This window comes from Oryctolagus cuniculus, chromosome 3 (assembly GCF_964237555.1).
Source record: "Oryctolagus cuniculus chromosome 3, mOryCun1.1, whole genome shotgun sequence".
Taxonomy (NCBI): domain Eukaryota; kingdom Metazoa; phylum Chordata; class Mammalia; order Lagomorpha; family Leporidae; genus Oryctolagus; species Oryctolagus cuniculus.
The window spans coordinates 20,267,954-20,288,447 of NC_091434.1; the positions used below are offsets into that span (position 1 = coordinate 20,267,954).

Here is a 20,494-nt window from a genome sequence, read left to right on the forward strand (position 1 = left end):
CAAGCCCACTTATTTATTGATCTCTTCTGTAGCAGCTTATTCAGGTTGCAAAATGTAATTGGATTTCTCTGTGTTCTCCTTTATTCAGAAAGCAAGGCAGCTCTGTCGGAACTCTGTAGTAGAGAATGGTGCTTTGGCCGGAGCGTTCTCCTGTTTCGATCTTGGGAGAACAGTACCACCTTAGGAGAAAGCCCTTGAGTTCTCAGTCACTACGAGTCTCTGGGTCTGGCTTATAAAGAAACCCTGTGGGGGCCTCACTCACTCTTGGAGTCACTGGAGTCTCAGGTAGGTCTGCCATGGCAGTTAAAACACTCTGGGTTGGGCTGGACTGCAGTTAAGCCCCTGCTTGAGATACCTGGATCCCATATCCAAGTGCCTGGTTCAAGTCCTGTTTTGCTTCCAGTCCAGCTTCCTGCTAAGGCCATCTTGGGATGTAGCAGATGATGGCCCAAGTACTCGTGTCCCTGCCACCTGTGTGGGAAACTCGGATGGAGTTCCTGGCTGTTGTGGGCACTTGGGGTGTGAAGCAGCAGATGGAACATCTCGTTCTCACTTTCTGTCTGTCTCTGTCTTTGGAATTGATGGAGAGACACAGACACAAATACACACACACACACACACAGGACATCCTTGCTCTGTTTGGGGAAATGGGACCCCAAGTTATGTTGTGAAGATCAAGAGCCCTGGCTGGGCCCAGAGAGACCCCCCGGCTAGACTTAGTCCAAGTTCCTGTCTTCCCCTGTGTAAGGATGCAACCAAGAGACATAGGCAGGGGTGATCACAACAGCAGGATTTACTGAAAGAGTTACGATCTTTCAGGCCATTGTGTGCAAGTACCTAACCCTCTATCCCCACCCACAACTATTTTATTTTTGGTTACTCTGGAAAATAGTTAAATCCAAATCTGGGACATGGCAAACTACCAGAACGATACATTGCAATGAGTAGCTTTCTGCCCATCCAATAGGACCCCCTCCGGAGAAGTAGCTTCCAAGGGCCCCACCTGCTGCCTGGCAGGCAGAATCCTTACATTGAACCCCATGTGCTGTCCTTTCTAAACAAAACATCTTTTCTGCCTTGATTGCTCACCCCTGCACCTTCTTCTTTTTTTTTTTTTTTTTTTTTTTTAATCTTTTATTTAATGAATATAAATTTCCAAAGTACGACTCATGGGTTACAATGGCTTTCCCCCCCATACCGTCCCTCCCACCCACAACCCTCCCCTTTCCCACTCCCTCTCCCCTTCCATTCACATCAAGATTCATTTTCGATCCTTCTTCTGACCCTCACCCTAAACCTGGCTGGCAGTGCACACCCTGGACATGAGTGTGGGGAACCTCGAGAGATAGAGCTGTGTCCACCCAGCAGGCTGTCATCCTTTTTCAGGATTGGGTGGTGGCTCAGGGCAGGGCTTGATTGAAGACCCAAAGGAGACAGGACTTGGGGTGGGAATGCAGCACACGTGGTGGTCTCCAGGAAGGTGTCCCAGTGTCTGGAGCCTGAGAGAAAGCCAGGCTTAGCTGCATGATTGATCAGCATGGAAGGTGATGGGATCTGGAGAATGCACAGGGCTTGGGTGTTGGCAGTGCTTAGTTCTTTATCCCTTCCAGCACTCCTGCCTCTCCCACATCAGCTCCTACTCAAGAGAGATTCCCTTTGGTTAGCTGAGACTCACTGCAGCGGGGGCGGGCAGAGAGGCAGCATTTATCTTTGTGTGGTCTGCTCCAGACCACACAGACAAGGAACCAGACAAGGTTCCTCAAATCAGAAGCCCACAGCTCCAAAGCCACTGATGATGCATGGAGACAGAAGAAAGCGAATAAAATTGCTGACACCAAATGATTATAGTTTGACTCTAAAAGAATTCTTCACCATCTTTAGTAATTACTCTAAGTTATTTAAAATTAAAACCAAAGCATTTCTAAAGTCCAAGAAGCGATTTAAAATAAAGACACCATGTCAGGAGTCTTTCCAGAGCTGCAAGGGGCAGGTCTCCAGGGCTGATGAGGAGCTCAAGAATCACTCCAGGTTCCACCACAGCCAGTACCATGTGTAGTCGACAAACCAGCAGAAAGTCCCCCCTGGGAGAATCAGGTGATCATTTTCGTTAAGAGAAGCTGTCTGCACCATGACACCCACCCCAGAATAATTATTCTTGCAATGCATGCTTGTTTTGTCCACTAACATTTTCCCCTCCTCTTGAAGTTGGTGCAATGCAACAACACTTTCTGAACAAATCTTTTGGTGTTCAAATTTTCTATGCTGCTATATTGCATTTATAAAGGACCCAGAATTCAGATCTCTTGTTTTAACATGGAAAGCATGATTTTATCTTAGCTAAAATTATATTTTGGTACTTTAAAATAGGAGGGGTGGGGCTGGGCACTGTGGCACAGTGGGTTGAGCCACTGCTTGGGACACCTGTATCCCATATCGAGTGCTGCTTTGTTTCCTAGCTACTCTGCTTCCAATCCTGCTCCCTGCTCTTGCTGCAGGGAAGCAGCAGACGATAGCTCAAGTTCTTGAGTCCCTGCCACCCTTAGGGGAGACACAGATGAGATTCAGGACTCTTGGCTGCAGCCTGAGCCCAACCTGGCCCTCGTGGTCATTTGGAGATGATTTCCAGTGGCTAGAAGAGCTCTCTCTCTCTCTCTCTCTCTCTCTCTCTCTCTCTCTCAATGTTTCAAACACATAAATAAATCTTTAAAATAAATAAGTAATTTTTTAAAAAATGAGGGCACATAGGAATCCCAGGATTGTAACTCCAACCAGTCACGTGGCTGTGAGCATGTTAACTCACTTCACTAAGCCTCCTTTTCCTTATCTATAAGGTGGAAATGGATCCAGGCAGGGGTTCCTGTGGTGGCTAAGCCACTGCTTGGATGCCTGCATTCCTTACTGGAGTGCCTGGGTGACGTCCTGGCTCCACTCTCTCTCGGGATTCCAACTTTCTGCTAATGCACAGCCTGAATCCCTACCACTTGCAGAGTGAAGCAGTATATGGGAGTGCATACTGTGTGTGTGCATGTGTGTGTCTGCTTCCCCAATAAACTAAACACCCACCCCAAAAAAAATTTTTTTTAAACGACTGACTGTAGTGGGCACTGTGATGCAGCAGGTTAAGCCACCAGTTGGGATAGTGACATGTTCTTCTACTTTTAAAGATTCATTTAATTATGGCCTGGGAAAGCAGCACAAGATGGCCCAAGTCCTTGGGCCCCTGCACCCACGTGGGAGACCCAGAAGAGGCTTCTGGCTTTGGATCGGTACAGCTCCGGCCAATGCAGCCAACTGGAGAGTGAACTAGTGGATGGAAGACCTCTCTCTCTCTCTCTGCCTCTCCCTCTCTCTATGTGTAACTCTTTCAAATAAATAAATAAACCTGTAAAAATAATAATAAAAAAAAAATATATATATATATATATAGAGAGAGAGAGAGAGAGAGAATCTTCCACGCACTGGTTTACTCCCCAAATGGCTGCCAATGACTGGGGCTGGGCCAGAGCCAGAAGCCTGGAGTTCTATCCATGTCTCCCACATGGATAACAGAGTCCCAGGTTTTTGGGCCATCTGCCCCCTGTCCTCAGGAACATGAACAGGGAGCTGGGTGGGAAGTAGAGCAGCCAGGACTTGAACCGGAGCTCATATGGGATGCTGGCATTGCAGGCAGTTTAACTGCACCACAAGCCACAAAGACCCACGTTTCCCTCATTCTGCATCCAGCTGATCACCAGTCACTACTGATCTGGTGTCATAATCATTTCTCAACTCGCTGCCATCATCATAGCTGTGATTCACTTTCCTCATCTCTCACCTGCCCACGTTCTTGTTCCCCACCCAAAATTCACCCCCAACAACATACCTAGATTATTTTAAAGTACAAGTTAGATGATCTTTCTGCTGATTTACTATTCACCAAAGGCTCTCCTCCTAACAAGATATAAATGCAAGAGCCCTAATATGGCTAAGAATCCTGCTTAACCTGCAGTGTCACGCCAATTCCCTACTTCCAACTTCTGATCTAGCTTCCTGCAGATGTACACCATGGGAGCCAGTAGATGATGGTCTAAGTGCTTGGATCCCTGTCACCAACGTGGAAAACCCCAGAGTGAGTTCACGGCTCCTGATTTGGGCCTTCTCTCTCTGATGCTCTGCCTTTCAAATAAATCATTTTTTTTTAAATATAAAATAGTTCAATTTAGTCTCACATACATTTATTGAACATCTAGCACATGCCAACTTTTCCATTCCGATGAATAAGACATAGTCTTTACCCTTAAGAATATGCCATACAGTAGAGGCTACACAGATACAGACTTGTAGAGCAAGTATAGGGGTTTCACGTGGTGTGCAGGAGAATGGAAGTGTGCCCAAGAACTGTGAGGGCATTAGGACAGCTGGAGTCTATGGCCATACCACCCTGAACGCGCCAGATCTCGTCTCATCTTGGAGAGCTGGACTGATGAGGGGCAGTGATGGAGGCTATCGGGGAGGGTCACAGATGAGGTGTGGTCTGAGGTACATCATTTTTAAAAGGCAAAACAGGCCGGCGCCGCGGCTCAATAGGTTAATCCTCTGCCTTGCGGCGCCGGCACACCGGGTTCTAGTCCCTGTCGGGACACCGGATTCTGTCCTGGTTGCCCCTCTTCCAGGCCAGCTCTCTGCTGTGGCCAGGGAGTGCAGTGGAGGATGGCCCAAGTCCTTGGGCCCTGCACCCACATGGGAGACCAGGATAAGTACCTGGCTCCTGCCTTCGGATCAGCGCGGTGCACCAGCCGCAGCGCGCCGGCCGCGGCGGCCATTGGAGGGTGAACCGATGGCAAAAGGAAGACCTTTCTCTCTGTCTCTCTCTCTCTCTCTCTCTCACTGTCCACTCTGCCTGTAAAAAAAAAAAAAAAAAAAAAAAAGGCAAAACAACAGAGAGAGAAGGAGAAGAAGGAGAGAGAGGCAAAAAAAGAAAGACCTTCCATCTACCAATTCACTCTCCAAATGGCTGAACCAGCCAGCCAGATTTGGGCCAGGCCAATGCCAGGAGCATGGAACTGCCTCCTTGTCTCCCACATGGGTGGCAGGGATCCCAGGACTTGGGCCACCCTCTGCTGCCTTCCCAGGCATATTAGCAGGGAGCTGGATCAGAAGCACAGCTGCAGAATTCAAACCAGTGCTCCAACATGGGATGCCGGTGAGGCAAGCAGCAGGTTAACCCCCTGCGCCATACTGCCAGTCCCCTGTAGTGCATCTTAAAAGACAGATGAAGCATTTGCTAAGTGGAGGCCTAAGGTGTGTGGGGCTGGAGGCTGGGGGAGGGCAGATGGCTGAGCAGGCCAGGCTCCAATTTCAGAAGGATTCTTAGCCATATTAGGGCTCTTGCATTTATATCTTGTTAGGAGGAGAGCCTTTGGTGAATAGTAAATCAGCAGAAAATCATCTAACTTGTACTTTAAAATAATCTAGGTATGTTGTTGGGGGTGAATTTTGGGTGGGGAACAAGAATGTGGGCAGGTGAGAGATGAGGAAAGTGAATCACAGCTATGATGATGGCAGCCGAGTTGAGAAATGATTATGACACCAGATCAGTAGTAACTGGTGATCAGTTGGATGTGGAATGAGGGGAACATCTTTGTGGCTTTTGGTGCAGGCAAGCAAGATGGAAGATACAAAGCCTTCGGTTTGGGGGAGGTGGGAGTGGACTAGACAGAGGGTGGTAAGAGGATGCATTCAGGTTTTGATTTGTTGAGCAGAAGGTTCCCATGAGACATTCAAGAGGAGATGCCTCACTGGAAGTTGTGGGAAAGAAGCTGTACGGAGACACACAACAGCACAAGTGGGAACTACATAAGTGACTACGTGAAATTGCCCAGGATGGCTGAACAGAGTGCCAAGAAAAGCGAGCCAGTACCACCCAACAAAGTCCCAACATTTCAGGGAGCAGATGGAAGGAGAGAATCCAGCTGGATGATAAAAAACAAAACATGGTATATACGAGACTTGTCTTCCCATACAGAATTAGCAATTTTTAGAACCACTGTCCTTGGTCACTCTACTTTATATATATATATATATATATATATATATATATATATATATATATATATAGACTTACTTATCTTAAAAGAGAGAGAGGGAGAGACACAGAGTGAGAGAGAGATCTTCCATCCACTGGCTCACTCCCCAGATGGCCGCAAGAGCTAGCACTTGGCTAGGCTGAAGCCAGGAGCCAGGAACCAGGAGCTTCATCCAGGTTTCCTACGTGAGTGGCAGGGGCCCTAGCACTTAGGCCATTTCCTGCTGCTTTTTCCTAGGCCAGTAACAGGGAACCGAGGGGCCAGAGCCTCCACCTACAGTGTCAGCACCCCATATGGGCTCCGGTTCAAGTCCTGGCTTCTCCACTTCTGATCCAGCTCCTTGCTAATGCCCCTGTGAAAGCAGTGGAAGAAAGCCCAAGTATTTGGGCCCCTGCACCCATGTGGGAGACCCAGATGAATCTCCTGACTCCTGGCTTCGGTCTGGCCCAGCCCCGGCCATTGCAACCATTTGGGGAATGAACCCGCAGATGAACTACTTCTCTCTGTATCTCTGCCTTTCAAATAAGTAAATAAATCTTAAAAACAAAAACAGGGAACTGAATCAGAAGTGGAGTAGCTGGACATGAACCAGCACCCATATGGGATGTCAGCATTCCAGTTATACCACAACACTGGCCCTGGTCACTGTACATTTTTTTTTAAATTTATTTATTTGAAAGACAGAGTTACAGAGAGAGGTAGAGGCACAGAGAGAGAGGTCTTCCATCCACTGGTTCACTCTCCAGATGGCCACAACGGCCAGAGCTGGGCCAATCTGAAGCCAGGAGCTTCTTTTGGGTCTCCCACGTGGGTGCAGGGACCCAAGAACTTGGGCCATCCTCTACTGCTATCCCAGGCCATAGCAGAAAGCTGGATTGAAAAAGGAGCAACTGTGACTAGAGCCAGCACCCATATGGGATGCCAGTGCTTCAGGCCAGAACTTTAACCCACTGTGCCACAGCGCCGGCCCCCTGGTCACTGTACTTTTAAAGATCCTTTAAATCTACTGTTTTGCCATATCCTTTGACCAGAAAACTTTCTATCCAGCATTGTTATCAACCTGTACCCACAGATTTAATTTCTGCTCTCTGAAGCCCTACGGCCTTCAAAGTTCGGGGCAGCTGACATGGCTCAACCCAACTCTCCGTGGATTGAACATCTACAGTCCCTTCAATGGTTCCTCACATGAGGACTTTCAGCCGTCTCTGGTGGCCTCTTCCCGGGCACACGGCAGTTTGTCAGTTTGTCCACAAGCGTAGCAAGCCACCCACTGGCAGCACATTAGAGTATTACCCTCCTTGTCTGCAGGCTACGAAAGTTGAATTTATGAGCAGCCACATTACACTACCTGCTGTCTGACTACACAGTTAACTCGAGGGCACTGTCCCCACCCCCAGCATGAACATGCAACCAACTCTTCTTCCCCTAGCCTGGATTTCTACAATTGATTTTTATTTAGTCTAATTGTAGGTTTCATATTTCTGGTTTTTTTTCACTCATATGAAAAGATTTCTTCTTGTCTCTCACTATATGGCACAAAATGACTAGGACACCTGATAGTAAGAAAATCATAAACAACTCTGCAGCAACCATCAGACCAAAAGCAATGTCAAGAAGAGATTCCTATGGAACTCCAAACCTAAGAGGAATGTTTTGACCCAATACAGGCTTCTGCTTCTGTCCTCAAACAGCAAGTCTGACAAGGCACGTGGCTGCCTGATTGTTTAGTTCTATTTTTTCTTGAATGCCTGTTTGTCGAACAGAACTATTTTTCCGTTTTCTAGATGATTAAAAGCTCACGTTCTTTCAGTGGCAGAGGACGGAGCCTCAGGTATCCCTGAGAGATTGTCTCTCTGGCAAATGGTTGACGATGGAAAATTCTCACACACGAACTATGTGGCGTAGGAATCAACCCAAAAGACAGGGAGCATTGCCATATGGTAGCTGCAGCTGAAGGCTGTGGACATGAACTCCAAAGGCGGCCATCTGCTCTGTTCCGGGCTCTGCTCCCCGTAGAGGAAGGACCGCCAGGAGTCCACTCCACACTCCCTGCCTCCCTGAGCGTCTTCACAGTCGTGCCCTACTAAGGGACAGGGCTTACTGTGTGCTTGTTGGAACCTAACTGCCTGGGTCTGGATCCTGGCTGTTCACTGGGCCTCATGGCCTCTGGGAAGTCAATCGCAGTGTGTGCCCCAATGTTGTGAGAAAAATGTTAATACACACACAAATCACTCAGAATAGAGCAGGGGCATACTATGCATTCACTAAGTGTTAGAAACTATTTCTCAGTGTTCCTTGGCCTGACTTTAGTTCTGATACAGGTGTAAGAACTCCATGTGTAGACAAACCAGGGCTGGACAAGTCAACTGTTAGCAGGTGGACGGGTGAAAAACTGCATGGAACACAGGGTTAGGCTTGCTGGCACTAAGGCAGAAACAATTGTTATGATCCCAGATTCCTAGTGATTGGGAAGACAGAGCCAGTTCCTCCTGCATACACTTTATTCACACATGCTAAATCTCACTAACACACCACGCTGCCATAAGGGGAAGTTAGGCTGGTCAGGCTAAGCCTTGCCTCTGGCCTTGTTTTGCACCAAGGTAAATAAACAGCCAGAAGCAAGACTGGGGTGAAAGGGGGTAAGGTGAAGAGCGGACAAAGCGCAGAGTGTGTGGAAAGCAGAGCAGTGAGGCGGCAGGCAGGCAGGCAAGCAGGCAGGCGGCGGTTCCAGCCAATCAACACTTTTATTTTTCTAGTTGACACCTGCACAGATGTTACTATTTCCTGGCCCTGGGACGGGGCTCCCACCACACTGGGGCCATCCATGGCCCAGAAGAGGTTTCCTGTTTCCCCTCTACGGCAGTAAGGAGACCCCTCATCTCAGTGGCGGAGTGCACGCTCACCAATCCCAGCACTGGCGCGTGTGCCGTAAGTTTCCTGCTCTCCTGCACCATGAAGTGCTGGGCTGAACTGGCGCAAGGGTGCAGGGGAGGTTAGAGACCTAATTGCAGAACTCCTGGTCTGACCCACCACCCTGGGTTTATTCTTTACCCCCCCAGACCAGGAGCCTCCCTAAAGCTTCGCAGTGCCTGCTGGGAAAGTGGAGCTGGCAAAGGTGGTGGTGGGGGGAGGGGTTGTTGAGCTGCTAAGGACATGACACAGCAGGAAAATAAAGCAGAGAGGAGTAAGGGACAAGAGAGAAAAATTATAAAGTGCCTGAACTAAACAACCAAGTGGGACATGAAGGCAGAGCAGCACAGGTCCCTGAGGATAGGAGGAAAAAAAAAAAAGGGCTAGACCACCAGGGCTTGGGGCTTCGTGGAATGAGAATAGAGATGAGGCAGGGAGGCAAGTGCAGGCTGTGGGAAGGACTTCCCTAGCCCTGTTCACATCCACAAATCCAAATGGAAAATTATTTACAGACTTAAAACCAATCCCAGGCACAGGACAGCAGGCAGGCAGGCAGAGGGTGGACTGGCTACCATCTGACAGCCAGCTGCCCCACGCTGGCCCTCCTCAGAGCTTCAGGGACAGGAGGAAACAGTGGCACCTCCAGCCAGGAAGCCCTGCTGTGCCTGCAGCTCCTTCCCCTGGGGCTCATGGCTCTGCCACGGCCTGAGCCTCTTGGTCTGACTGTACCAGGGAATGGGCATCAGGCCCCACGGATGCAGGGGGTGGAGCATCAGGGGGCTCTGGGGGTGTTTCTGGCCCCAAGCCCAGCTCTGCATTCAGCTGCTCCAGCTCCCCCTGATCCAGCAACTCAAAGTCCTCAGTGGTGAGTGCCTCCTCTTCCTCAGGGGCAGGCAGGGGCTGGGGAGAGTCCTGGGGAGGAGGTGGGAGCATGGCGGGAGAGGGGACTGGGTCACTCTCAGCAAGGCAAAGTGGGGGCGACAGGGTGCTGGGTGCATCAGTGAGGTCACCACTCACTGCCTTGGGGCTCAGCGTCTCCACTGGTCCTCCAGGGGAGCACGGCACTCCATCTGGGGGAGACCCTGCCCCATTGAAGTGCGTGTTCACAAAGTGAAGGGGGGATGAGAGCCGAAGCAAGGTGTCCTTGGCGGCCATGTCTTCCTCCTCCTCCGAGTCCAGGGTTTGCCCCGAGAGGGCCTGAGGAGGGCCCAGCATGTCTTCGGGAGGGGCCAGCTCTGCCTCCTCTCCCTCTCCCAGCTCCCGGCTCAGGGCCTCCTCGGGCTCACTTGGCAGGCTCTGCTGGTCCAAATCTGTACAGAGAACAAAGGGTTAAGAATGGGAGTCCTGCTCTGATTGGCCACAAGAACAGAACAGCTCAAGGAGAACTCAACGCATGGAGCTGAGCCAGGTCTCAGGTAAAAGGTCTTCCAGAAACTTGGAGTTGAATTAGTCACTTGTCCAGATAAGATGTTCATGGAGGGAGTATAACCCACGTCCCGTAACAGGGCCCAGGAAGATCAGGAGGGGTAAAGCGTTCCCTGTACCTTCAGAGACATCGGTCAGTTGCGGAGTTGTGGCCCGGGACACAGAGAAGCCGCCACTCTCCAAGATAGACGCCTCCTCATCTGAAAGCTCCGAGTCCGTGATGGCCAAGGCCAGTGCTGTTTTCTTCACGTCCACCTGCAGACCCAGGACGGACACAACAGGTGAGGGCACAGGAGAAGCGACCTTTCCTCCAGGCCTTGAGAGGTGGCAGCGCCGACGCGGACAACTCTTCCCCAGCCTTCTACTTGACACCCCGTCTCCCGCGGGCCTCACCACTGGGGAGAAGCCGGCCAGCTCCGCCTCGCTTTCACTCTCTGTCTCTGCCAGCGGCTCATCGCCTCCTGGGGGAGTGTTCTTCCCCTGGCGCTCTAGGGAAGCAAGAGCAGCAAGGGCACTCAGCAAGCAGGCCCAACGGGGGGAGGGGACGCACAGGGCCAAGGAACCAGAGACCTGAAGTCCAGGCCGGTTCTCCACCCGAGCCCCGCCCCCACGTTCACCGTCCCAGGTCGAAGGAGCCGCTTACTCCTCTTGTCGTGTTTGTGATGCAGGGCGTCGGCTTCTGCCTTCATGCTGTAGTCCAGCTGCATGAGCAGCGGCTCGAGGCGAGTGTACATCCTCTGGATCAGCTCATGATAAACCACCAGGGGCCACAGCAGGATGCTCAGCACTGCGGGTCAGAGGGTCCACTCAGCGCTCCCTACACCTGCTTCCGAGGGGCCCTCATTCAACTGTCCCCAAGGTCTTTCCCGAAGCTGCGCTGGTGTCTCCCCTCCATTCCTACGGCCCCCTCCCTGCAGGTTCTTCTACTGTTAGTAACACTCCTGCATCCCTGGAGACCTCCACCAATGAGGCACCGAGCAGAGCACGCACACAGTACTCCCTCGGGGCTAGTCCAGGGTAGACTACTCACAGACGATGTAGGAGATCATTATCCCTGGAACATAGTGTCCCAGCACGGCCAGCACAGCGCAGCCAGAGCAGACGCGGGCACAGAACTGCAGGGAAGAGCACGGGGGCCTTGAGGAACGGTGAGCGAAGGGTGCGGGCCACTCCTCTGGGTGGGAGCCACTGCTCAGCAGGTAGACGGATGGGAGTCCATCTAGGGACGCAGTGAGCTGCTCTACTCAAGAGGATGCCTGACGCCACCAGTCAGGAAGGTTGCCACAGAAACCACCCAACACCCATCATTCACACTGGTCGGCCCTGGCAGAGGCAGTGTCCACGTATCAGCTATTCTGTGCCTGAGCCTGCCTGCTGTACCACAGACGAGCTGTGCGCGCTGCCCTAAGGAGGCACCCAGGCCTTTTCGTTCTGTGTCTCCAACTCTGGGGTTCACACCACTCCCCCATGCCCCCCCGGCGCAGGAAACCGCTGTGTAACATGGGAGAGCTTACCTGAGCTGGGTTCTGCCTCTTGTACTGCAGCAGCTCCTGCAGGTGAATCTGGAAGGTGAGCCAGCTCTCAGCCAGGTATCTGCACAACTCGGGCACACTCAGCAGGTGCGGCCGGGCGCCTGACCCCGCACCCTCACTGGGGAGACACGACACAACCCCTGGAGGCCTCAGACACCAGCTTCCTGAGCACTCAAATCCCTCCAAGCATATCAATCTTTAAGGAAGCGGACAACCCCACCTCGCAAAGGGAGGCTGTCCTGGTCCAGCGAGGCAAAGCCCAGAGCACCCAACCCTCCATCCCAAGAGGAGCAGGCAGGAAAACACCTACACAGGAGCGTGGGACCCAGCAAACTGCAGCTCGCTACCAGTCCGTTCGCTGCGGTGGGGCTGTGACTGCAGGGGCTGCAGCATCGCCCTCTGTGGTGAAATGGGGCACGGGCAAGCAAGGCAGGATTTGGGGGTTGGGGCCTGCACTCACCTGTCAGAGTGTGGCTCCTCTGGGGATGACGCTAGAGAGAGGAGGGGGACACATTATTGAGTGGTGGGGGTCTGGGAGGCATCCCCAAGGCAGGAACAGCTGCCTGCGGCCTGGAGTCTCACAGCACGTTTCCGGTGGGAGGAACTACGTGCCCCGGTTTATGGCTCCTTCAGACTTCTTACCCTTTTCATCCCACTCACGCTTCTATCCCAGGTATCTCACACACAGCCTGGCACCTAAATGCTCCAAAAACACCTATTGCTATCCGGAGAGCCACAACGACCAAGCAACCAGCTGACATTAACCTGACTTCTATCTTATAGGAAGCAACACCGCAAACACCTAACACGTGTTCTCTCATTTAAATCCTCGCTTCTGTACGAAGCAAAGTCTGTTATCCCTGCTTTATGGATAAGGAAAGGGAGTTAAACAGATACTGAACAGCCTTTCGAGTTACAACCTTACACCCGTAGTAAGCGGCAGCTCCCAGAAAGCAAGGCAGGCAATTTTGTTGTGGAGTCCACACTGGTAACCACTACACCCACGGTAACATCAATTCTGGGAAAGGGACAACTCTCATCACAGGCAATTTCCTATAACGGAGGAGCGGGGAGGGGCAGGGTTCCCCTCACCAGCCAACTCCATCCAAGTACACAATGGCTGCTTGACGAATGCATAAAGAAACGCGTACCTGAAACCTCCGGGAGAAAGCGAGGCTGCCAAAGATCCAGGAGAAAATAGGCCAGCAGTGAGATGCTGAGCAGGAAGAAGGGCCGGAGGGACGACGAAGACAGCAGCCTTAGGGGGAGAGCCCAGCGGTGAGCGGGTGCCACAGGCTCCTGCACCCATCGCTAAAGGCGGAGGGGCGCCAACGGACGGGGGAACCGCACCTGCAGGCCTCGCTCGCGCCCCGGACGCAGAGGGCCGGCGCAAGCCGGGCGGACGTCAGCCTCCCCCAAACCGGGGCACAGGACCTCCCCCCAGGCCAAGTGACAACCCAGGCCCCTCCCGCCCCCGCTCTCCCGCGCAGCCCGGCCCCGCCCCCTCCTCCGCGGCCGTTACCAGAAGAGGCCGTTGAGCGCGGCCGCTGTGACCAGACTGTGCAGCGGCTTCTCCCACACCAGCAGCCGCTGCGCCGCCGCCAGCACCGCCTCCCAGCCGCGGAGCCGCAGCCACAGCGTCGTAGCCAGGCGTCCCACCGCCTCGGCCGCGGCCGCCTCCTCCTCCGCCTCGCCAGTGGCCTCACCCATGCCTAGGCTCAGGCCCAGGCCGAGGCTCAGGCCCAGCCCCTGGCCTCCGGCCGCGCCGGTGTTACCGCCTCCACCGCCGCTCGCCATAGCCCCGCCGCAGCCGCCGCCCGAGCCCGCGAGGAGCCAGGGCTGCGCGGCCGCCGCCGGGGGCGCGTCAGGCGGAAGGGGGCGCACGCCGAGGAGGCCAGAGGCTGGCGGACGGGCGTCACGTGACGGCGGAGCGACGAACCCGTCACGTGACGCTGGCTAACCGGCGGGATAGGGCGGGCCGCGCGTGCGCGCCGGCGGCCGCCGTGACCCCCGCGCCTACGCGGGTGGGTGTTTGCTGAAGTCCTGACCCGGGGTCAGGGTCCGGGCCTGTGGGCACCATTCTGTTCTGGCAGTGTAGACAGGGCGGCGTGGTGTGTGTGTGGGGGGGCTGTCTGGCGCTCGCTCCGTGTCCGCGGTGCAGTCCGCGCGGGAGGCCAGGAAGTGGGCTTCCAGACGAGGCCGGGATCCCCGGGAGGGTCCGTTTCTGTTCGGAAAGGGCGGCGGCCGTCCCATTGCTCAACTCGGGGCGCCCGGGTCCTCCCAGGTCCCTCCCCTCAGCGGGTAAACAAACAGCAGCGCGTCACTCGTCGGACTCGAAAACAGCTTCACCCACTCGGAAACGTAGCTTCCTTCCGTAAACTTTCGGAGCGGCTTCCTCCCCGCCCCCCCCCACCCCGGAAGAGTGAAATTGGGGGCGGGAGGGTGAGTTTAAGAATAAAACCTTGTTCAATGTTTACTTTCGGGGGGGGGGGGGACGTGTCAGCCTTTTGTGTGGCCTTCCGTGTTTCCTTGGGATCATTTCCTCTTCGGCAGCAACACTCCAAAATACAGCATTTACTTAGGTTTAAACTTCGGAACGGTACCCAAAGGGTTCTTCTCCCGCCCTGTCTCTCGGGCACCGTTTCAGCCTCGTGGCTGAGCGTGTGCATCGCGCCTTCTAGAAAACACCCGGGCACAACTCGCTGTTGTATCCACGTCTCCACGGCAAGGTCTGCCTCGCTCGTTCAACCTCCGTGCGGCGTGGTCCCCTAGGAACTGTCCCCGTTTCTCAGGCGAGGGCCCCTGGGGCTCTGCTCTGGGACTTGGCCCGGCTGGGGCAGATCGGGAGGCCGGGCGGGCGGCAGGAAGTGCCGGGCGCGCTGACTCGCCGGCGACGCCCCCGCGACTTGTAAACGCGGGGCGGACGCGGGCACCGGCAGAGTCGGGTCTCCGCTTACCCGGGGAGGTGAGCGCCGCGCCCCGGGCGGAACAGGAAGAGGCACCCGCCTCCCGGGGCCCCGCCTGTCACTGCCTCCGCGAGGGGAGGGGGCTGCGCGGGCGAGGGCGGCGGCCCGCACCCGGGAGGCTTGGGGCAGGTGGGCCGGCGGGCGAGGACCGCTCCGGGGGCCCCTTACGACTCCTTCCCTTCCAGCTTGGCAGGGCGGTGGCTGGCGACGCGATGGACCTGGCCGGGCTCCTACTGGACGAAGAAGGCACCTTCTCCCTCACTGGCTTCCAGGACTTCTCGGTGAGCACGCGGCCCGCCCCTTCCCAGGCTCCTGCGCTCCCCTCCGGGCCGCGTGGAGCCTCGAGCTCGCCTGGCTGCCGTGCTGGGTCCGGGGCGGCAGCTGCTTGAGCCGTGCCTACTCCAGGCCGCGGCCGCTGGGGCCCTGAGGGAGAGCCGTGGGTGTAGCAATAGGGGGTAAGGCTGGCGACATTGAACCCTGTCCCGGGGAGCCCAGGGTGGCTGTGCGCCCCGTGGGCCAGGCTGCCATTGGCAAACAATCCGAGGATCAGGCCGGGTGGGTCCCCACGGCCCGGAGCTCCAGCCCGGAGCCGGGATCTCCCTGCCCTGCCCTGCACCCTCCACCACCTCACCGCCCTGTTTCAGTTCCTCCCAGGACACCAGAAGCTGAGTGCCAGGATCCGAAGGAGACTCTACTATGGCTGGGACTGGGAGACGGACTGCAGCCTGGAGGAGCTCTCCAGCCCTGTGGCAGGTGAGAAGTGAGGAGATGGGGGTGTCGGCAGTGACTGCAGCTTTCCTTGGTGGTGCTTGGTTTAGGAAGACAGTTTATGCTTCACGTTCTTTTAGCCCAAGTGAATTAAAAAAAATACTTTGATGAAAACAAATCTACATCATTTTTGATTTTGTATACCAGAAACATTTGATTTTCCAAAGAGGTCCACCATGCGTTTCCCAAGTAAACAAGCTGTGTTTACTCCTGAAATGAGCGACTTGAATAATTTCAAATGATGGGAAATGGAGCTCCTTCCTGATGCAAGGAGCCGAAAATCAAACTTGGAATAGACCTTTGGTCGCACAGCGTGGGAGGACCTCTGTTTTGTTACTGCGGTCCTGTCTGTAAGGCCTCATGCAGTCCTGGCCTCCGAGAGCAGTGGGGGCTGGGAGGGGGCTGTTTGTCAGTCTGCCTGCCTCTGTCCCTTGCAGACATTGCTGTGGAACTGCTGCAGAAGGCGGCCCCCAGCCCTATTCGCCGGCTCCAGAAGAAATACGTAGCACATGTGTCCCGGTGAGCCTGGAAGTGAGGGGGCAGAGGTTGAGAGGGTTGGGCCCTGGAGAGAGGCGAATGTTTATCTCTGAAGATGTAGACATAGCGTTGAGCATCTTAAAACTGCAGGAGCAGAAGGACCCTTGGGTTTAATTACTGGGCCTTTCCACCACCCAGGGAGGCGTGCATCTCCCCATGCGCTATGATGCTGGCTCTGGTGTACATTGAGCGCCTCCGGCACCGAAACCCAGACTACCTGCAGCACGTGTCGTCCTCTGATTTGTTCCTGATCTCCATGGTGAGATGCCCCGCCCCTTAACTCCCTGGTGCGCCTGAAGCCCGGAGTGAGCTCTGCTGACATCACTTGTGGTGCCTCTGCAGATGGTGGCCAGCAAGTACCTGTATGACGAAGGGGAGGAGGAGGAGGTGTTCAATGACGAATGGGGAGCTGCTGGGGGTGTGGCCGTGCCCACCCTGAATGCCCTGGAGCGGGGCTTCCTGAGGGCCATGGTGAGCAGCTGTCCTTCGTCTTGCTCTGTTTCTCCGCCCCTCAGCCCCTTCGTTGCATCCTTTGTTCTCACTGTGTTCTGTTTCTTTGTCATCTCTCCCTGTCTCATCCTCCTGTCCGTCTGTCCGTGTTTTTTCTTCCTATTCCTTCAGGAGTAACCACAGTTTATATATATAAGTTTTATTTTAGTTATTTGGAAGTCAGACTTAGAGAGGCAGAGAGAGCGAGAGATCGATCTTCCATCTGCTAGTTCGCTCCCCAAATGGCTGTAATGGCCCAGGCTGTGCCAGGCTGAAACTAGGAGTCAGGAGCTTTTTCTGGTCTCCTGTGTGGGGGCAGGAGCCCAAGCACTTGCAGCCATCTTCTGCTGCATTCCCACGTGGAATCAGGAGTGGAGCAGCCAAGACTTGATCCAGCACACGTGTGATGCTGGCATTGCAGGTGGTGGCTTAACCTGCTACACCACAACTTTTGGTGGTCCCTGGAGTGGTGAGGTCATGAGTTAGGCCTTACCATGTCGGGTTCTGATTATTTGCTTCCAGACTTTCCCTGATCTCCCTACAGACACTCTCAGGGTTATTTTCTTCCTTCGCCCTTAGTGGAAGGTGTATTGAGAAGCCAGGTAGGTGGTGGTTAAACGAAGTAATGTGTGAAAACTTTAGCTTTCGCAGTAGTTTCCGGCTTGTAGGAAGTGCCAAGGGAGTGTTAGCCACGGTGGCGATGGTAGCTGCAGTAGCTGCTGCAGCTCATGTCAGAGTCTCTTCTCGCCCACAGGACTGGCGTCTCTACACGGACCCTCGGGAGATCTTTGAGGTGCTGAGCTGGCTGGAGAGCTGGTATGTTCTGCAGATTGGGAGGAGGGCTCGAGGGATTTGGGGCCTGAGACCTAAGTCATACGAGCTGGACATGAGGGATAACGAGGAGGGAAAGACAGGAAAGAGAATTGCCCAGAGCTGTCTGCGCCACTTCAGGAGAGTAGGAGCAATACATTTAAAGATACTGGTTTGGGGCAGACATGTAGCCCAGCAGTGAAGATTCCCTTGTCGTTGGAGTTCCTGGGTTTGGTTCCTCCTGCTACTGTTGACTACAGATTTTTGCCAGCACAGACCCTGGGAGGCGGTGCTGGTGGCTCCAGTAGTTGGGTCCTGCCACTCATGTGGGATACCTGGATTGAGTTCCTGGCTCCCAGCTTTGGAGCCCAGCCCTGGCTACTGGGGCATCTGAGAACTGAACCAGTGGATGGGAACTTCCTCTGTCTCTTCCTTGCCTCTCAGAAAAACAAGAAGAGATGCAGGCTTTACTCTCATCCTCAGGCTCTGCCTCAGCAGCTGGACTCTGTAGCAGGCTCCCCAGTATTTTCCGGCGGGCCCTGAGGGGTAGGAAGGCTGCAGGCTGGCCTTGGGAGAGTCACAGACTCATGGTGTCTTCTCATCTTCCACCAGCGTGGCCGAGCAGCAGGGACGGCGGCGGGGCTGGTACACCTACACAGACCTGTGCGTGCTGCTGGAGCAGCCGACGTGGCAGCTGGCCCTGGGCTCCCTCTGCCAGCGCCTGGTAAAGGTGAGGCGGGGTTAGGATGGATCAGGGGCATGAGGGGGCTGGAGTGTAGGGTGGGATAGGCTGAGGAGGTGGGGTTTGGAAGCAGATGGGTAGGGTGGGGTGTAAAAGGCCAAAGAGAGCTACAACTTGAATACACATTTCTGGAGATGGGAGAGTGTGTTAAAGACAGTCAGAAACCTGCTTCTTAACTTCCTCTCTTGTAGCTGTCCTGCCTGTTAGCCATGGCGTATGTGAGCAGTGTGGCCTTGGCTGTGGCATCAGTGGCTGTAATACACCAGTCGTTGGGGCTGTCCTGCAGCCCCTCACCTGGTCCTCCTGACCTTGGATTGACCTCCAGATGCCTTTTGGAGCCCTGCATCCCTTCTCCTGTGCCACAGTGCCTGCCGTCACCTGCTAACATCTCCAGCTGCCTGGGAGGCGACATGGGGCTGCGTTCACTCTGGGGCAGTCTTCTGGCCCCACTGGCTCCTCCGCCGCTGCCTCCCCCTGACCCCCCTGCCCCTCCCACTCTTCTCCATAATTGCCCCCTTTGCCAGAAGCTCCAGAAAGACTCCCCCACTTGCCATGCCTGCCACGATCCCAACCATACGGTCCCCACTGGGCCACCCAGCACTTGGTACCACACTCATGGCCTGGCTCCATCCTGGCCCTGGAGCCCAGTCCCTCCTCCACTCCCCCAGCCCCAGCAGTGTTCGCTTTTCAGTGTCATGGAGCTGGCCCGCCTCAAATCTTTCATTTTCCCAGGCTAGGAAGGGCTCCGAGGAATGCCTAAAGAGGATTTGGGAGTCTCTGAGAACCTGGAGCAGCAAAGCTTGATTTACACGCTCTCTACCTCTCTGGGTCCTTGGCTGGTCCCCTGTCCTCCTGGGTAGGAGCTTAAGGGGTTGTTGGGCAGAAGGACTAAAGGTCGTTAGGTTGTTCGCTCCTAGACCTCAGAGGCTGGCTGCTTGGCCAGCCAGTGTTGTGCCAGGGAAAGCTTCGGCTCGGTGACCACAGGCACGTCACAGATGGACAGAGGAGACGCTGCAGTTTCTGCCCCCCCACCCCGGGCTCTTCTAGAAGTCTGCTTTTGAGTTCCCTAGGATGAAAGGAGCAGTGTGGGAAATGGGGGAGGTGGGGTGAGGGGAGGAAGGAAACATTGACCTGAGCCTGTGTGATGTCCCGAAGGCAGGAGAGCCGGGGACTGATGGGGCCAGGGTGGGAGCTGCTAGGGGAGGTCTGAGTGAGGTGGGCCCCTCGCTATACCCGCCCCTTGGGTGTAGTCTAAGGGAGCCAAGGACTGCTGGGACCTTTAATCTTGACCTTTTGTCTTCCAACCTTATTGCCGCACTCCTAGGCTTCCCTCTCTTCTGGTCTTTTCCGGGGTGATCTGTCCACAGCCGTCTCTGGCTGCCGCTTTTTATCTGGGTTTTTCACGCTTTTGTAGAACTGAGGTTTCAATAAACAGTCTGAGTTGCATGGCCTGCCTTTTCCTTCTGCAGCAGCCCTTGAAGAATTTTCCTGCCCGTACCTGCCTTCCCCACCCCTCACCCCTCCACTTCCTGATCTCGTCACCTTGCAAATCCTTTTCCCTGAGCCCCTTTCAGAACCCCTCTATTGTCTGACATCAGTCAGAGGTTCCCATTTTTTTCCCTCTTTTTTAGCATTCTATTTTTATTTCTCTGAAAGAGTTATCCTGAGAGGGAGAGGGAGAGATCTTCCATCCACTGGTTCACTGCCCAAATGGCTGTAACAGCCAGGGCTGGGCCAGACTGAAGCCAGGAGCCAGGAGCTTCTTCTGGGTCTCCTGTGTGGTTACAGGGGTCCAAGCACTTGGGCCATCTTCCAGTTTTCCCAGGTGCATTAGCAGGAAGCTGGATCAAAGGTGGAGCATTGGGGACTGTAACCGGCATCGATATGGGATGGTGGCACCACAACACCGGCCCCCAGAGGTTCCTATTTCAAACTTGCTCTCGTCCCTGCTTCCGCCACCCTGGGGCCCCAGTGCTGTTCCACTTGGGATGCCATGGAACATAAGTGGTGACTGTCCCATGCCTGGGGCTGGCCTTGTTGAATGTTCTGGATAGCACCATCCTTGGATCCTTAGGGAGCCAAGCCCTGTATCCAGCAGAGTGCCCTGGGCTCCTTAGGGGCAGGCCACCTTGTATCCTGACGTCCTCACTGATCTGACACATGGTAGAAGGTGGTGGTGTTAGAGGAACTCCGAAGCTGGTGCTCGCTGGAGGAAGGAAAACTGGGCGTCTGGGGCTGCCAATGGTCGTC

The 20,494-nt window shown here is 54.5% G+C and overlaps 2 protein-coding genes across 17 annotated transcripts in view; one reads left to right on the plus strand and one right to left on the minus strand.

Moving 5' to 3' along the window:
- Positions 1–8,548: 8,548 nt before the first annotated feature.
- Positions 8,549–13,864, minus strand: RETREG2 (reticulophagy regulator family member 2). Of its 3 annotated transcripts, XM_017343137.3 has the most exons (9): positions 13,455–13,864; positions 13,084–13,190; positions 12,393–12,423; positions 11,915–12,050; positions 11,431–11,515; positions 11,044–11,187; positions 10,794–10,888; positions 10,520–10,655; positions 8,549–10,285 (listed from the first exon to the last, which is right to left on the minus strand). In XM_017343137.3, exons 1-9 carry the CDS (start codon positions 13,727–13,729, stop codon positions 9,663–9,665), a joined length of 1,632 nt encoding a protein of 543 aa, XP_017198626.2. In that variant the 5' UTR covers positions 13,730–13,864; the 3' UTR covers positions 8,549–9,662. The 3 variants fall into 3 exon arrangements, with proteins under 3 accessions (XP_017198626.2, XP_069926273.1, XP_051704094.1); XM_070070172.1 differs by lacking the exon at positions 13,455–13,864 and having other exon boundaries at positions 11,915–11,962; XM_051848134.2 differs by lacking the exons at positions 12,393–12,423; positions 13,084–13,190; positions 13,455–13,864 and adding an exon at positions 12,243–12,374.
- The window catches only part of LOC100353345 (protein CNPPD1), a 117,292-nt gene continuing 110,623 nt past the window's right edge, over positions 13,826–20,494 (plus strand). Inside the window, exons 1-11 of one of the 14 annotated variants that reach the window (XM_070070176.1) lie at positions 13,826–13,956; positions 14,217–14,374; positions 14,515–14,661; positions 15,084–15,179; positions 15,543–15,651; positions 16,104–16,185; positions 16,342–16,462; positions 16,546–16,674; positions 17,447–17,508; positions 18,115–18,232; positions 18,436–19,690. In XM_070070176.1, the coding sequence (XP_069926277.1) occupies positions 15,111–15,179; positions 15,543–15,651; positions 16,104–16,185; positions 16,342–16,462; positions 16,546–16,674; positions 17,447–17,508; positions 18,115–18,232; positions 18,436–18,981 (1,236 nt within the window). In that variant the 5' untranslated portion in view covers positions 13,826–13,956; positions 14,217–14,374; positions 14,515–14,661; positions 15,084–15,110 and the 3' untranslated portion in view covers positions 18,982–19,690. The other 13 variants (XM_070070177.1, XM_070070178.1, XM_070070175.1 and 10 more) reach the window with 13 other exon arrangements.

What these genes read in the sequence shown, in the direction of transcription:
- RETREG2 (XM_017343137.3), bottom strand. Translation starts at nt 13,729, where the DNA reads ATGGCGAGCGGCGGTGGAGGCGGTAACACCGGCGCGGCCGGAGGCCAG. An exon ending in CTTTCTCCCGGAGGTTTCAG is followed by an intron (nt 12,424 to 13,083) that starts GTACGCGTTTCT and finishes TCCTCTCTCTAG; the next exon opens with CGTCATCCCCAGAGGAGCCA. An exon ending in ACTGACCGATGTCTCTGAAG is followed by an intron (nt 10,286 to 10,519) that starts GTACAGGGAACG and finishes TTCTCTGTACAG; the next exon opens with ATTTGGACCAGCAGAGCCTG.